This window comes from Oreochromis niloticus, linkage group LG5 (assembly GCF_001858045.2).
Source record: "Oreochromis niloticus isolate F11D_XX linkage group LG5, O_niloticus_UMD_NMBU, whole genome shotgun sequence".
Lineage (NCBI taxonomy): Eukaryota > Metazoa > Chordata > Actinopteri > Cichliformes > Cichlidae > Oreochromis > Oreochromis niloticus.
Genome location: NC_031970.2, coordinates 37,291,497 through 37,306,107, shown reverse-complemented (window position 1 = coordinate 37,306,107; position 14,611 = coordinate 37,291,497). Strand labels below are relative to the sequence as shown.

Here is a 14,611-nt window from a genome sequence, read left to right as displayed (position 1 = left end):
AAACTTTTCCTTTTCCTCCTGTTGAGATGGTTTATATGTAAAATGTAGGTAAGGAAAAAGAAGAAACCGGGAAACTTTTTCAAAAGCGCTATTTTTTTAAATTTATGAATGCAAACACTATTAAAGTAACACTTAACTTAAAACAACTTAAGTGCTTTCTAGCTAACATTCACACTAGGGCTGCTCAATTACGATCTGGGTTTTCAACGATCATTAAAAATGACTGAGCCGATTATTAGCACTTCCCTCATGCTTTACTCTCGCGCTGCTCCGTGTGGCAAATCGAGCGCACCTCTTTGCGTTTCGAACACGCGTCACAACAATTAAGAGGACCCGAGGGAAGCTCGGAAAGCTAAGCAGAAGTTATTTGGAGAGGAGAGGATAATGGCTGCTGAAGAAAGAATGCCGTTGGTTGAAAAGAGGTAAAACGACTTCAGTGGTGTGGAAACCAATGTTCCCTCTAAGCTGCGCACGTGCGCAATTGCGCACTGCTGGCACGGTCTCTGAGCGCAGAAAATCTGTGTTGCGCACAAAAAAAATCTAACCTGAATTGAAATTAAAATTAAAACTTCAACAATTCTGTTTTGCAGTGTTAGTCAGTAAGTGACTGGCTGCTCCTGTATGGGATTAGAACGATGCCACCTTATCCCATAGTCCAGCCAATAATGCGATTCACATTCGTATATACGCAGCCAATCAACGTCGCTGACAGGCTATGACAGCGTCCTTATGTGCCGACACCGGTGTTCTAGGTAGCAAAGCGGCGTGGCTGATGTGCAGTGAAGCCACATTAATGACAATGTGTACAACCATTGGAGATGTGAGCAGGACAGACGGAACAATTGACGGAAAAAGTGTGGACTTTATACCAGTTTTTAAATTGTGTTGATCGGCCACGTAAAACCAGAGTTATGATAAAAATATCTGCAATGTTTGGTTTTCTTCCTGAATACTATCGTTGTTTATATTTACTGCGGGAAGAAACGGTGAAAACGGCGTTTTATAAGGAAAGCGCTCGAAAGCACTCTCCACCTGTGAGCAAAACCAAAACCAAAAACCCCCACCCTTTCCTATTGGTCGAAAAAAGTACCGTGTCGACCAATCAAAAAATGATATGGCAACATGGCATCTAGTTGTTAAGAAACGGGGGGAAGTTTTAGGAGTGACGGCGGTGTTCTGAGATGTGAGAGATTTGAGACGTTTAGCGCAAATCTTGTGTAGTTAGTGTGTAGTTAGTGTGTAGTTAGTGTGTAGTTAGTGTGTAGTGTAGTCAATAGTTTTGTTGGTGTGTCAGAACAATGAGGCGGCTGCTGAATGCTACAGGTGTTACAGCAGTGATACATCTCCTGTTGTCAGGCCTGCAGGTATCAGGCTGTTGTTCTCCTTTATCTCATAGTGGACAGAAATTAGTTTTTGGAGTGGCACAAATAATTTGTGTGGCATCAGATTTGATGCAGAACAGCTGATTGTTCTGTAAATAGTTTGAAATGTTTATTTAAAAACGCCTTGGCTGCATTAAAAAAAATAAATAGCTGCAAAAAACGTTGTTGTTTGCCAAACTGAGTTACTTTTTTGAAGTAGTAACTATATAATTAATTGCCCAACATTGGTCATTATATACTGTATTTGGCAGACAGAGTTACAGACTCTCTCCCAGACCACAGACTCATCCTCATAATACAAGTCAGAGCTTTATGAAAAAAAAAGAAAAGAAAGAAAGTTGTGTTTTCAAAATTGGAGTTCAAGTTATTTTTACTTCCAATAGTGTTAACATACTACACAGGTCATGAACAGGATTTTTTTTAAATTTTCATTGTAAGTGGGCTAAAGCAGTTAATTAAAAGTAGTCTAACATAAATGTAAATGCTGTAATTTGATTATTTTAATAAACCATGTAACCTGGATGGATTCGATGCTGGCGTGACCACAGTGCACACGTCTGATGTCGCTCACAGTGGTCCAAGGGACGCTCAGGGAGTTTGTGTGTTCGCTCAGACACATGAAATATTTGAGGGAACATTGGTGGAAACATTATGGGTTCGTGGAGTCAGACGTGGATCAAATATTGTGCAGTATTTTGAAGTTCACTAAACATAGATGTTTACATTTTTCATTTATTTTTTATATTGCAAACATTTGCACTGTAATCAGTATTTGCACACTATTTTATATTATTTTTTGACAATCTTTAAAGCCATTATTCAATACATTGTTATTGTTAAATAAATATCGTCAAATAATCGAGATCTCAATTTCAGTGAAAATAATCGTGATTATCATTTTTGCCATAATCGAGCAGCCCTAATTCACACATAATTATACTCCGATAGATGCATCACAGAGCAACTTGGGGTTAGTATCCTGCCCAAGGGGCGATCGTGGCTCAAGAGTTGGCAGTTCGTCTTGTAATCGGAAGGTTGCCGGTTCGAGCCCCGGCTCCGACAGTCTCGGTCGTTGTGTCCTTGGGCAAGACACTTCACCCGTTGCCTACTGGTGGCGGTCAGAGGGCCCGGTGGCACCAGTGTCAGGCAGCTTCGCGTCTGTCAGTGGGCAGCTGTGGCTACAATGTAGCTTGCCATCACTAGTGTGTGTGAATGTGTGTGTGAATGGGTGGATGACTGAATGTAGTGTAAAGCGCTTTGGGGTCCTTAGGGACTAAGTAAAAGCACTATACAAATACAGGCCATTTACCATTTACCAAGGATATTTGGCATGCAGACTGGGGGAGCCAGGGACTGAGCTACAGCTACCCAATTATTAGAGTTCCTCCAGTCGATTTCAAAAAATGATTATAAGCATTGTTGAAATACTGTTGAATTGTACTTTCTGTTATTTGACAGCCACTATATACAGACACTAATACAACTATTGGGCTACTTCAAAATCCATTTCACTGAATTAAAATGCATGTGGAACGATGATATTTCAGACCTTTATTTAATGAAATCATCTCTCATCTCTCTCCAACAGGAAGAGAACATACGAGTCAACAGAGTGCACAACTAACCTCAGGATGACAAACATCTCAATTCACTTTCTATACATTCCTTTAAGAAAATACAACCTGATAAATGAGATTTTTCACTTATACATGAAAAACACGCTAAGAAAATGGCATGACACTTAAGTACCTAAGATAAGCTTTTCATAATCCCCCTTCAGGACATTAGTTTCAACAGAGCAGATCTATGTCAAAAACATCCACTGTCACATTATTAGGTAGACTAGTGTGCGTGAGTTATACTCTAAGGATTTTCTTCACCTCATAATATTTTCCATCAAAGTCAAGGAAAGTGATTAGGGAAAGACAAGAGATCAATTTTTTTGGACTGTCTGATCACAAACCTGGATGATGTTCCAAACAGCACAATGCTCAATTTACTGTCAGGCTAAGAGCTGGTGTTCATCCTTTTTCACCTGTCACTCATTAACAAGCTAAACCAGAGAGCTACAGAACCCCAGTGGGACATTTTACTAATCACTTCACACACCCAGTCACTTCTGTCTGGTAGAATCACACAACACAGGGAAAAGTCTGACAGGAGAATTATGAATGACCCCTGACCACCGACAACCTTTATGAGTGAGAGTCATAAATAACACAATTAGAGCCATGGAATGATCTTTCTTGAGGGCAAGTCTGTGAAACAGCGAGGTCTTAAATGTCCTGAGCAACAATTAGTAAGGCGATATACTAGCATTTCCACTGCTGATTATTCAGCTTGTTTTTTGTTTTGTTTTTAAAATCAACAAATGTCACATAATGGGAAAACAATGATCATCAGAGCCCAAAAATGCCACCTTTAAAGGTGCTGCTTGGTCAGATTAAGCACTGAGCCTCATAACATTCACTTATTTGAGGTGTACAATAGGAAGTAACTATTTCTTGCTTGAAAACCAGAATCAGGCAAAACAATTCAGTAGTATCAATATCATTAACTCCCACATTTGCCTCAGTAAGGTGCACATAATATCTGCCTTCAAACTATATTGTTTGAAAGAATAAGTGGGCAATGTCACATACACAGATCCAGAGTCTGTGGAGGAGTTTTTCTTCAGGAAACTTGGGCTGTCATGTCATCAAATTGCATTTTGAGTAAGCTTTCAATGGTTTTATCGTCATGTGCGATAAGTGGCCGGTCAAAATTTTATAATAATAACATACATTTCACTCTTTTAACACTGAAGAAATACCGGCTATTAAATGAGCCTGGCATTAAAATGAAGATGAAGAAAGATTTACCGGAGTGAGCACATTTAAACAGAACTACATTCTGTCATTAAATATTAATAACCGTCTGAGCAAACATAGCAGCACACTGATAAGTTTCTTTTTTTTTCACACCAACGTGAACATGCTGCCTTCCTAAGCTTTCAAGACAATCTTTACGCTGACCTGCTGAGCTCATCATCTACCTCCTGCCCTCATTGCTGTTAGCACCCTGATATAAAACGTGGATTTGTTCCTGTACAAACAGCGTGCTGTCAGCGGTTGCTGAGGTTATAGCTCTGATTTCCTCGGTCCCGCTATCAGCGTTAACAATTAACGCTTGGCTAACAGTCTTAATGGTTACATTAATATTATCGTTATGAACGATGCAATTGGCTTAAACATCACAAGCACTATCTTACATGTATCAGAACTTGTGTGAGACACACTGTTGTTTTGGCCAGGACAGACTCCGGAGCGTTGGGTAACGCTGGCCCGGTGGTGCTGATGGTGCAAGATGAGGACTTACCGCTAGCTGATTAGCTTACTCTGCTGTAATAGCTGAAGCCAGCACAGTGACTAGAAAAGGCCCAGCTTACCGTTATTTGCCTGTCGTCCGAGTACGTAGCTGTCTTTACAATTTTTGACATAGTCGATTCATCTCTTCCAGCTAACAGTCTTATCGCTGGCACGTCGAAAAGCGGCATCTTCTTCTTCGAACAACATCATTTGGTCAGCTAAGTGCAGCTAGCTTCCTAGCTAACTTAGCAACCTGACACGTTGTCGTGGGGAACGATCCAGTTGCGTCACGTGACCACGAGCACCCCCTCAATTTGCATTTTGTAGTCTGGTGTTTTGTTTATCCAGAAGCTACATAGCCACTGTCCCCAAAGTGAAAACAAAGGCATCTGGGCTCTATTGCGATAGAATTTAAAAAACAAAAAAATAAAAAAAAAACAATGGAACTGTATAACGGATGTAGAACTGTAAAGAATTTCACCTGTGGTGTAATTTCACAATTATTCATGTAAATTTAAGATATCGTTTTCAGTATATAAAGAACTTAGCAACTAATGGTGCTTAAAATGTAGGCAAAAGAGAAGAAGAGAAAAAACAAACACAAAACAATATTTAGCTATAGTGCTAAGTTGCTTTTGTCTATTTTTTACTCCCCTGTTCCACTATACCTACAATGTAAGTATCACTGGGTACCAGCAATTATTTTTAGCCGTTGAAATGACCGCCTAAATTCAGAAAAATGATATGGTAAAGGTTAGGAGAGCAAAAATCAGATTTCTTTTCTTTGTACAGAGTTCATTCGACAGACACACTGCTGCTTCAGCGGGATAACAGAAAGATGATCCTTGAGACATCCTAGTGGCTGTTTATTATAGTGATGCAGGTAGGCTGCATGGTAAAGGAAGGTAAGAACAGCAAATACAAACATACAAACCAGCAAAAAGTCATCATGAGTGATATTTGACAGTGACTATGAGCTACCACACAAATCATTCTGAACATTTCTGTAGCTGAACTCACTTATACCCTGTAAGACGTTGAGTTTTGTATCAGTGTCAGCAAATGAAAAAATTGGATAAGGTGATGATGCTCTTTTTATATTAGAAAAATAAATGGACATTGTTTCGGTACACTACATAGGATAAGGTGTGTATACTGAACAGGGACTGTATTGTGATGTTCTTTTAAGTTTTGTCTATAGAAAATCAAGGTCAGTGTGATCAACTGTGAAGAAACTGATCTGCTTCATTGTCTGAAATGAGTGAGCCATTATTAGGGCCCGAGCACTGAGAGTGTGAAGGCCCTATTGTATCTGCTCCGTTTATTATCATTATTATTATTATTATTATTATTATTATTATTGTTGTTATTATTATTATTTCGGCAAATGAATTGGCCTTTTGAGGGTCTAAGCATGCTCAAAAACTCATGAAATTTTGCACACGCATCAGGTCTGGTGAAAATTTACGTATTTTAATGTCCACAGACATGTCCAGGGAAAATTGGCTCAGTAGCGCCACCTAGAAAAATGAAAAACGCAAGCCCCCGGTGTGGGTATGACCTACATGTAAGAAAGTCGGAACACATATCTAACGTTAGGAGACGCACAAAAGAGTCTATGATGGCCATGTCCTAAACACAACAGGAAGTCCGCCATTTGGAAGTGAAGGTGACATTTTGGCTCTAATTTTGCCATCTCCATGCCTCGAACTTTCCTTGGGAAATCCTCCTTGGGATTTGGTCATATAAGCTTCATATTTGGTCAGTGTCAACTACACACCTGGGCCATGTTAAATTGCGGAGCTTTTGACTTTTCGGGATACGGTGAGGCGGTGGCGCCACTGCGAATTTCGATGATTCGCCATGAAAATCTTATCGTCTCTCGTACATTGTCCGATATGGACCAAAGAGCACACATATGATAAGGCTCCAACCCTAAACATTTTTCAACAGCCATATTTGACATCAGGGACAGCGCCACCTAGTGGGAACAGGAAATGACATGTTTTACACTTTGGGGTACAGTATTGTAATGGGTGACATCTGCAGCCTCAAATTTCTCCAGGAAAGCCTTAAGGAGTTGGTCTTGGGTTACAGCGAAAACTGACTTTTCGCGAAAGGGTGTGACCCCAGCAGCATGGCGAACTTTGATGTCTCGCCATGAAGAAACAAATTAGTGTAACTCAATGAAATCCAGTCTGATCAGAACCAGACTTTACAAGTGTGATGTCAGACGTGCCCTGAACAGATTGATATGCCCATTGTCAGGAATACGCAGAGCGCCACCTAGTGGGAACAGGAAATGTCATGTCTTTCATTTTGTTGTACTGATTTTCACAGGTTCATCGTGGCCACTTCAAAAGCGGTGAATATCACCTCATGATGCTTCAGTGAGAAAATTGTGACTATAAACTGAACGGCGCACCCTGGTGGCAACGCGGTTCACCATGAACAATGAAGTGGCTTTTGAGGGGCTTGGAAAGTTTAAGAAGTCTTGAAATTTGGGCCACACCTCCAATGTGATGAGGACTTTCTCGTTATGTGATCATTTTCATTAAATAGCGCAAAATGGCTCCACAGCGCCCCCTACAATATTTCAAAACAACAGCCCCTGCTCTGTGTTTTATGTATGAGTCTGAAACCTGGTAAGTTTATAGGAGATATCAAGCTGTACAAAAAAAGTCTCTTGGAGCAATATCCCAAATCCAACAGGAAGTCAGCCATTTTAAAATTAATGTGTAATTTTGGCGACATTCTCCCCAATTTTCAGGCACCGTTCTGTGACGAACTCCTCCAAGGGATTTCATCAGATTGACGCGATCTCCAGTGTGTGGAATCTAAAGACCTTTGTGATGTTAAATTGCGAAGCTTTTTACGTTCAGGGAAACGGGGTGGTCATGGCGGCACGTGGAGTTTCAATCACTCGCCAAAAAGCAGTAATCTGCTGTCACTCAAAAACACAATGTCCAATCTCTCCCAAACGTCGCAGTTATGATGACACTCAAGCTCGGAAATGTTTGTTATGCCATTTGTCAGTAATGGTTAGAGCGCCACCTAGTGGGACGAATATAATCATGATTGAATGAGATGAAATGTTAGTTGGTGGTTAAATGCATGAATTCCATCAATGTGACATCAGATCGGACGTGCTGGTTTTAGGTGTTGAGCGTGCCTCGACAGGCGGAGGGTGCGAGGGCCCTCATAACACTGCTTGCAGCTTTAATTAAATGTTTTTTTCTCAAAAAATTTTAATGTTTCTTCTCATTTAGTGGTAGCATATTGTTTGTTAGAACTCGCCTTGTTTTTCCTAAATACAATTTATTAGTTTGACTATGTAAAGATTCAAGAAATCACTCATATCTTCACATTGTAAATAATGAGCCAGACCAATTAGCTAGTTAGATATCTGAATATGGTTTAGATTACTTTGTGCACTACAACTATAATATTGTTCAGAAAACATCATCTGTATTTAGTTTTTGCTTTAATAAATGACAGTTGAGTGTGTCGTTCTCTGAAAATGAAAAACAGTGAAAACTTTCCATCAGAAAAGAACAAAATATTCACATTGGGGTTTTTTTGTTTGTTTGTTTTGTTTTGTTATTTTTGGTGAGAAATATGTATGTTAAGAAAACATACAAGGTGAGGAAAGCAAAACCTCTGTTTGTGACTGTGGAGAGCAGCAGTAGAAACATCTAAAGGTAGGAGGTGCTTTAAGCATATGGTGGCTTGAGAAACACGCAATACAGAAACCTGACATGTCACTTGTGTTGTCAGTTATGTATTTTTTCTTTATTTTTACTGCAGAAACGTTATCAAGGAGCATAATCTGCAATCTCCAAAATGACCACCAGGGGGAAGTTGTTACCCAACAACCTGCAGTGTGCAGAGCTGAATCATTATCACACTTTACCTTTGAAATAGCATCAGCTCTGATCAGTACGCTGCCACACAGAGTCTATTTGACAGGTACAAGGATCTGTGAGAACACAGAGCACTAATCTTCTGACCCGGTGCCTTTATGCACATCGAGCAGAGCTCTCGGGAATTATCATTCACACGACTGTGGATTTAAGAATGCGAACTGAAACCAACAAGTGGTTAAAATCTTTTGCAGATTAATGGATATTCAATACGCTTATTGTTACTTCCTGATCATTTCTTTTGTTGTGGTGGATGTTTAGATTTTCTGTTTAGAGCTGTTTACGTATTTTTTAAAGAGAGAGAGAGAGAAAGAAAATCTGTAAAAATAATTATCATAGCTGTTTCAGTTAAAAACTTTCCAGATATAAAAATCATCAGATTAAAAGGCATCAGAGTAAATAGAATTATATAATGTTAAAATATATAATAAATATAAATGAATAAATACTACTGCTACTACTACTACTACTACTAACAATAATAATAATAATAATAACAATAATAATAATAATGATGATAATAATAATAATAAAACACATTTTTAAGTTTTGGAAAACGCTATGCCTCACAGTGGTATGATCCGTTAGCTATTTTTCCCTGTTCTTTAACTTAAAACAAATGCTATGTGAAACACTGTCCTTTACTTCTACCGCTCTGTCGAATAAAACACAGTGCGACCAAGCTCCTTTAAAAGCCGCTGAAGCTGTCCTGTGGGAGGGTTTTCACAATTTTAGAGAAAAAATAGTGAAAAATGAAGATGCCGGAGATGTCTCACCTCAGCGATGAGACAGGAATGATTTTGAATCATATCTGCGGCATTTATTTTTTTTTTTTTACATTCATTGCACCATATTAAAGACACAGCAGTAGAGAAAATGAGATGAATTTCATTTATTGATTATTTATTGGCAACAGCGTTACAGCCAAAAATTAATGCTTTTAATGCGATGGCCTAATATGGGTAATAACCAACAACAGATCGCTTATGAATAAAAAAGTCTATCGCATTATGAAAAAGCATCACATATCAAACATTTAAGAGCTCTCTGTTCCATTTTCCAGTGTCACACTAACTGCTCCAAGTCTCCAGGCTCGTGACTTTAATAACATATAAAAGTCACTTGCAGGCCCGTCCTCTCAGGTCCTTATTTTCTTCCCTTTTGCATAAATCCATGCAGGACAAGTGTGGCTTTGCATGTAACTTTGGGTCAGCGAAGGCAGACAGCACACAAACCCTGAGAAGAGGTGGAGCTATGACGAGACTCTTAAAACCCGAAGCTTATTCCTCAACTCACTGCCAAGGTGACGAGCTCCGCTCCTGACAAATAGCTCCGAGCTCCACGCTTCACACGCAGGGACCGGGCATGAACGCGGCAGGATTGGGGGGTTTGGGGTCAAAAGTTTGCTTTCGGTTCCAGATTTATGCTCCACATGGGATCAAATCTGGACAGAAGTAGAGCGTAAGAAAAAACAAACAAACAAATAAAAAGAAAGAAAAGAGAGAAAAAGAAACCAGGAGCCGCAGGCGCACAGAAAAAGTCGGCAACCTGTACTCAATACTTGCCTTGATCCTAAATCTCAGGATAACTTTGCCCACAGCGTTGATCTTCGGACTACAGCAGCGCAACAGAGGGAATATGAGTTCCGGCTTGGGCCACTGAAAGGGAGTGATAATCGGTGAACGCGCTCCGGTGACCGCACGGCCAGATTATGCAGCATCCTTTGGACATGGGGGCGCATTACTATCCTCCGGATGTTCATGCAGACCACAGAACTCATCGCTACAGGAGTTTCATGATAGAGGAGATCCTCACAGATCACCCGGAGCACAAAGCTTCGGCTCCGGCCGGGGAGCTGCTCAAATTCGGAGTACAAGCTCTACTCTCCGCGCGGCCTTTCCACAACCAACTGGGTAAGGCAAAAGATGAATGAGTCTTTCATAGCGGTGTGGAAAAAACACACCGGGATAATACACGCATTAATATTTAATACAATAGCGAAATATTCAAAGGGAATTTAACATTTAATTACAAATGTAGGCATGGGGGAAATGTTTCCTTTCCTATCGCTGTTTTTCAAGTAACACTGTAAACAAAAAAAAAGGCAGGCGCTTTATGAAAATTAATTACTGTAAAGTTTTTAAATAATGGATTTTATCTGATTAGGAAACATAATATAACATAAGAAAGAAAAACATATTAGAAGCTTAAATGAGTTAAAGTGTGGATTACCCGATGAGATTCATGTTAATCTTAGCTCTTCTTTTGATGAGCGCTCGGTGACGTTATCTGAATATGATGGATGAATATCTAGAAATAATAATAATAATAATAATAATTATTATTATTATTATTATTATTATTATTATTATTATTATTATATATTCAGTTTAGGGTAGAACTGCTTTTGCCTTTTTTTCCGATTCGAGTCACAGAACGAGAATGACTAATTCCTTACCGGATTATTAATAATAATTTCAGGGCTCTTTAATATTCACATTAGCTACTCCAATTTTTAAAGCTTGAAGCTGTGCTTTGTTTCGTTTAATGCTCACATCATGTGACCTTTAACCTCTGAAAAAGAATATAGTTTTCAAGGGGGCCGGCCAAACATGTCTAACGACAATAACACAATAATACAGACGCCTTATTCTAATCTTCCACGCTTATAATGTTTGGTATCAGAAATAAGTGGAACTTAATCGTATCTACGTCATTCATGCTTTTCTGTCCGTGTGGCAGCAGCGCTTTGAAATCTGCTCCAGCGTGTACGTGCTGTCACATGCGTCCTCTGCAGAAAACACACAATATTAAAACGACTTTTCGTTTGCAGGGAGCTCGTTTAGCCTCCGAGAGCTGCCTAACTTAAACGATCAGGCAATCGAGTTTAAAGGTCCATTTGTAGTTTACGTAGTTGCTCCCCTTGGGTCCCCACTCCTCGAAAACAGCGAGTAAATAAAGCCAACTCGTTTTGAAATCTGCTCCTCATTGCCGTGGGTAATATGATGTTTCCTTTCACCGGCATGTTCACAGTGCTTAAAGCCGACCAGACGAGCCTCCTAAAGTTCCCCATGTCCCCGCTGTCCTGCTCGCTGGGCTCCCCGCTCCTGTCCGCGGCCCCGGGCCTGCAGGTAGGCGCGGCGTCCCACCACCTGCCACTGGACCTCCACCTCCGCGGGAAGCTGGAGCACGGAGCCGACGCCGGCAGCAAGACCAAGAAGGGCCGCCGCAGCCGCACCGTGTTCACCGAGCTGCAGCTGATGGGCCTGGAGAAACGATTCGAGAAGCAGAAGTACCTTTCTACACCCGACAGGTGCGCAGGAAACCGCCGAGGATAAGGGCGATAAAGACAGCTGCTTTCTTGGGACTTACTGTAGGATTTATTCCGCCTCAGCCTGTAACCTGCAGACTGCTTCACAGCACTGCAAAGCTTCTCTGAAATCACTAAAATGATGCTAAATTCATGTCTTTATGATCTGTTTCCTATTTGCATTGAAACACTGAGTGTGTGTTTAAACGAACGAACCTCGTGCAGTTTTTAATCAAAAACTGCTGCTTTAACCTGGCTGCTCAAACCACACCTGAGCGCTTTCACGGTGGCCGGTAGTGGTGAGAGCTTCCATTTGATCTGGGTCGTTCCACCTTTAGAAAGCTAAAGCGAAATGAGGCTATTACAAGCTGCAACAGGTATCAATAAAACCTCATTATTATCCTTCTGTGGTGACTTGATGAGGTCTTTGGAAGTGTGGTCCACACTGCTTTTTTCTTCTTCTAATGATATGTTTGATTTTGTGTCTTACAGAATAGATCTCGCAGAGTCTCTCGGTCTGAGTCAGCTCCAAGTGAAAACATGGTACCAGAACAGGAGGATGAAATGGAAGAAAATTGTAAGTTGGCTGGCGAGACTACAGTCTGTTTAACATGCAAGCTCAACGCAAAAGTAAAGACATACTTCTGCTTTCCATTCTTTCCATTCAAATGCAATTCAGCGGAATAAATTCAGTAGTATTTTTTTTTGGGTCGTATTGAATATGTTGGTGTGTTGCTTTGTGAAGGACGCCAAATCACGTGTATGAGTCACCGTCTGTGCTCTGAGGCTAAAACCGAGTTTCTCCCGCAGGTGCTGCAGGGCGGCGGCCTGGAGTCCCCGACCAAGCCCAAAGGTCGCCCTAAGAAGAACTCCATCCCCAGCAGCGAGCAGCTCTCTGAGCAGGAGCGATCCACCGCAGAGGCTGACCGGCCAGATGGCTCCAGCTCCCACTTAGAGAACGCTCAGGAGGAATGACCGGCCTCTTTATCTATGAACCTGTGGGACGCTCAGAGTGCCTGAAAAAAGGGGGATTTTTTTGCTGGACCGTACGGCCACCTGGTGCGAAAAAAGAAAAGAAAAAGAAAAAGAAAAAAAAAGCCCTACAGAAACCAAACGTGCACGAGGCGACATCCTCCAGCAGCCCGGCGTTTTTGTGGCATTCCCTCGTGATGCTGCTGTTGAGGAGGGGACTCAAATCTTTGCAGTAGGTCTAACTCTTTATATTCTAAGGATCAGCTCTCACTTATCTGTCCTGCATTCCCTTTGTGTAACTTTGCATTTGATTAATTATTAAATATATTTTCACTAAGGCTCTTCTCCGTTTATTGCAAAGGTTAAAGATAAGCCTTTACTACAGCGTGGCGTCACCGGCCCCGCGCGGCCCTGTTCACACGCGCCTAACATGGATATCTGCACATTCAGACAAGCTCGCAGCGATTCCTCACATAGCTCCAGATAACAGAGACAGGGGCGTGAAGGCGCTCAGGTTTAGGAAAAGTTGCTCTTGGGCCTCTTACCTGTGTGTCCTGCTGTGGTAATGTCATGATTCCATGTAGCGGCATTGGGGGGGGGGGGGGGGGGGGTACAAAATGTGTCTCGTTTTACATGAAGTGTAGGATATCAGGTCCGTTTGGGTGAATGCCAATGCCGGCGAGTATGTTACAGTATCGTTAGCTTGAATTTATCTTGAACATGTTAATCAGAATATATAAAAGCTAATAACTTGACAGATCTGGACTGCACAGGAAGAACCACTGCGAAGTAATAATAATAATTATTATTATTAGTAGTAGTAGTAGTAGTAGTATTATAATAGAAACCAAAGCTGAACGATAACACTGAACAGACAAAGGTAAATACATAAGTAAATACATAAAACAAAAATGCCGGAATATATTTAAATGTATATATATATAGAGAGAGAGAGAGAGAGAGAGAGAGATAGAGAGAGAGAGAGATAGAGATAGATAGATAGATATATATATACATGAACTGCTGAACACATTATTACTTTAACGCGTAGCTGACCAGCGAATTATTTTGAATACGTTTTCTTCTTTTCTTCTTTGTTGCTGTCACGTCGCTTTCGGGGACCTAATCCCGTATTTTATAAATGGGCTCCCTGTTCATTAAAACCATACATTTCCATGCATTTTCTTGCTTTTTCAACTGATCAACCTGAGAAAAACAAACGCTGAACTGCGTCTTTAATAAAAAAAATAAATGGTGAGTTAGAATTGAGAATTCCGCCGGACACTCGTCGGGCTCGTCGCATTAAACACTCTCAGGCTTCACTGCCTCTAAATACAAATGCTACATGAGTATAAAAAAACAGTATTTTCATATTATTATTATTACAAATTATATTATACTGGTTAATATACCAGGTTCATTTTTTTTGACTCAAAGTTTTAGTTCAAAGACTAAAAATAAGACTAATTTAAAATTCAGAGTGAATGTGGAAAATAGCACAACAGCCACATTTAAGTAAAACTATTAGCTGGGTGGTTAGCTAAAAGTAAGATAATCAACGAATAACAGATAAAAAGTTGAAATAACCGAAGCAGTGAAGGGTGACATGGGGAAATTGGTTATTGATGAAATATGCAGTTCACATAGCTCTAAAATAACTAAAAGTAGCCAAAAGAC

The 14,611-nt window shown here is 40.5% G+C and overlaps 2 protein-coding genes across 6 annotated transcripts in view; one reads left to right on the top strand and one right to left on the bottom strand.

Annotated features, from left to right (window-relative positions):
- The window catches only part of ptpdc1a (protein tyrosine phosphatase domain containing 1a), a 26,199-nt gene extending 21,173 nt beyond the window's left edge, over positions 1-5,026 (bottom strand). For 2 of the 4 annotated variants that reach the window (XM_019358565.2, XM_003446514.4), the window contains exon 1: positions 4,810-5,026. The gene's annotated coding sequence lies outside the window, so the exon portion shown is untranslated. Of the gene's footprint in view, positions 1-4,632; positions 4,737-4,809 lie in introns of those variants that run through there. The other 2 variants (XM_019358566.1, XM_025907554.1) reach the window with 2 other exon arrangements.
- A 166-nt stretch (positions 5,027-5,192) lies between these two features.
- barx1 (BARX homeobox 1) lies at positions 5,193-13,271 on the top strand. 2 transcript variants are annotated; one of them, XM_019358568.2, is made up of 6 exons: positions 5,193-5,404; positions 5,522-5,634; positions 10,253-10,565; positions 11,686-11,965; positions 12,455-12,539; positions 12,773-13,271. In XM_019358568.2, exons 3-6 carry the CDS (start codon positions 10,364-10,366, stop codon positions 12,935-12,937), a joined length of 732 nt encoding a protein of 243 aa, XP_019214113.1. In that variant the 5' UTR covers positions 5,193-5,404; positions 5,522-5,634; positions 10,253-10,363; the 3' UTR covers positions 12,938-13,271. The 2 variants fall into 2 exon arrangements, with proteins under 2 accessions (XP_019214113.1, XP_019214114.1); XM_019358569.2 differs by lacking the exons at positions 5,193-5,404; positions 5,522-5,634 and adding an exon at positions 8,413-8,698.
- The last annotated feature ends 1,340 nt before the right edge of the window (positions 13,272-14,611 follow it).

Excerpts from the sequence above, each read along its gene's own strand:
- barx1 (XM_019358568.2), top strand. The coding sequence starts at position 10,364 with ATGCAGCATCCTTTGGACATGGGGGCGCATTACTATCCTCCGGATGTT. Across the intron at positions 10,566-11,685 it reads GCCTTTCCACAACCAACTGG|TGCTTAAAGCCGACCAGACG; the intron begins GTAAGGCAAAAG and ends GCATGTTCACAG. Across the intron at positions 12,540-12,772 it reads GGATGAAATGGAAGAAAATT|GTGCTGCAGGGCGGCGGCCT; the intron begins GTAAGTTGGCTG and ends TTTCTCCCGCAG.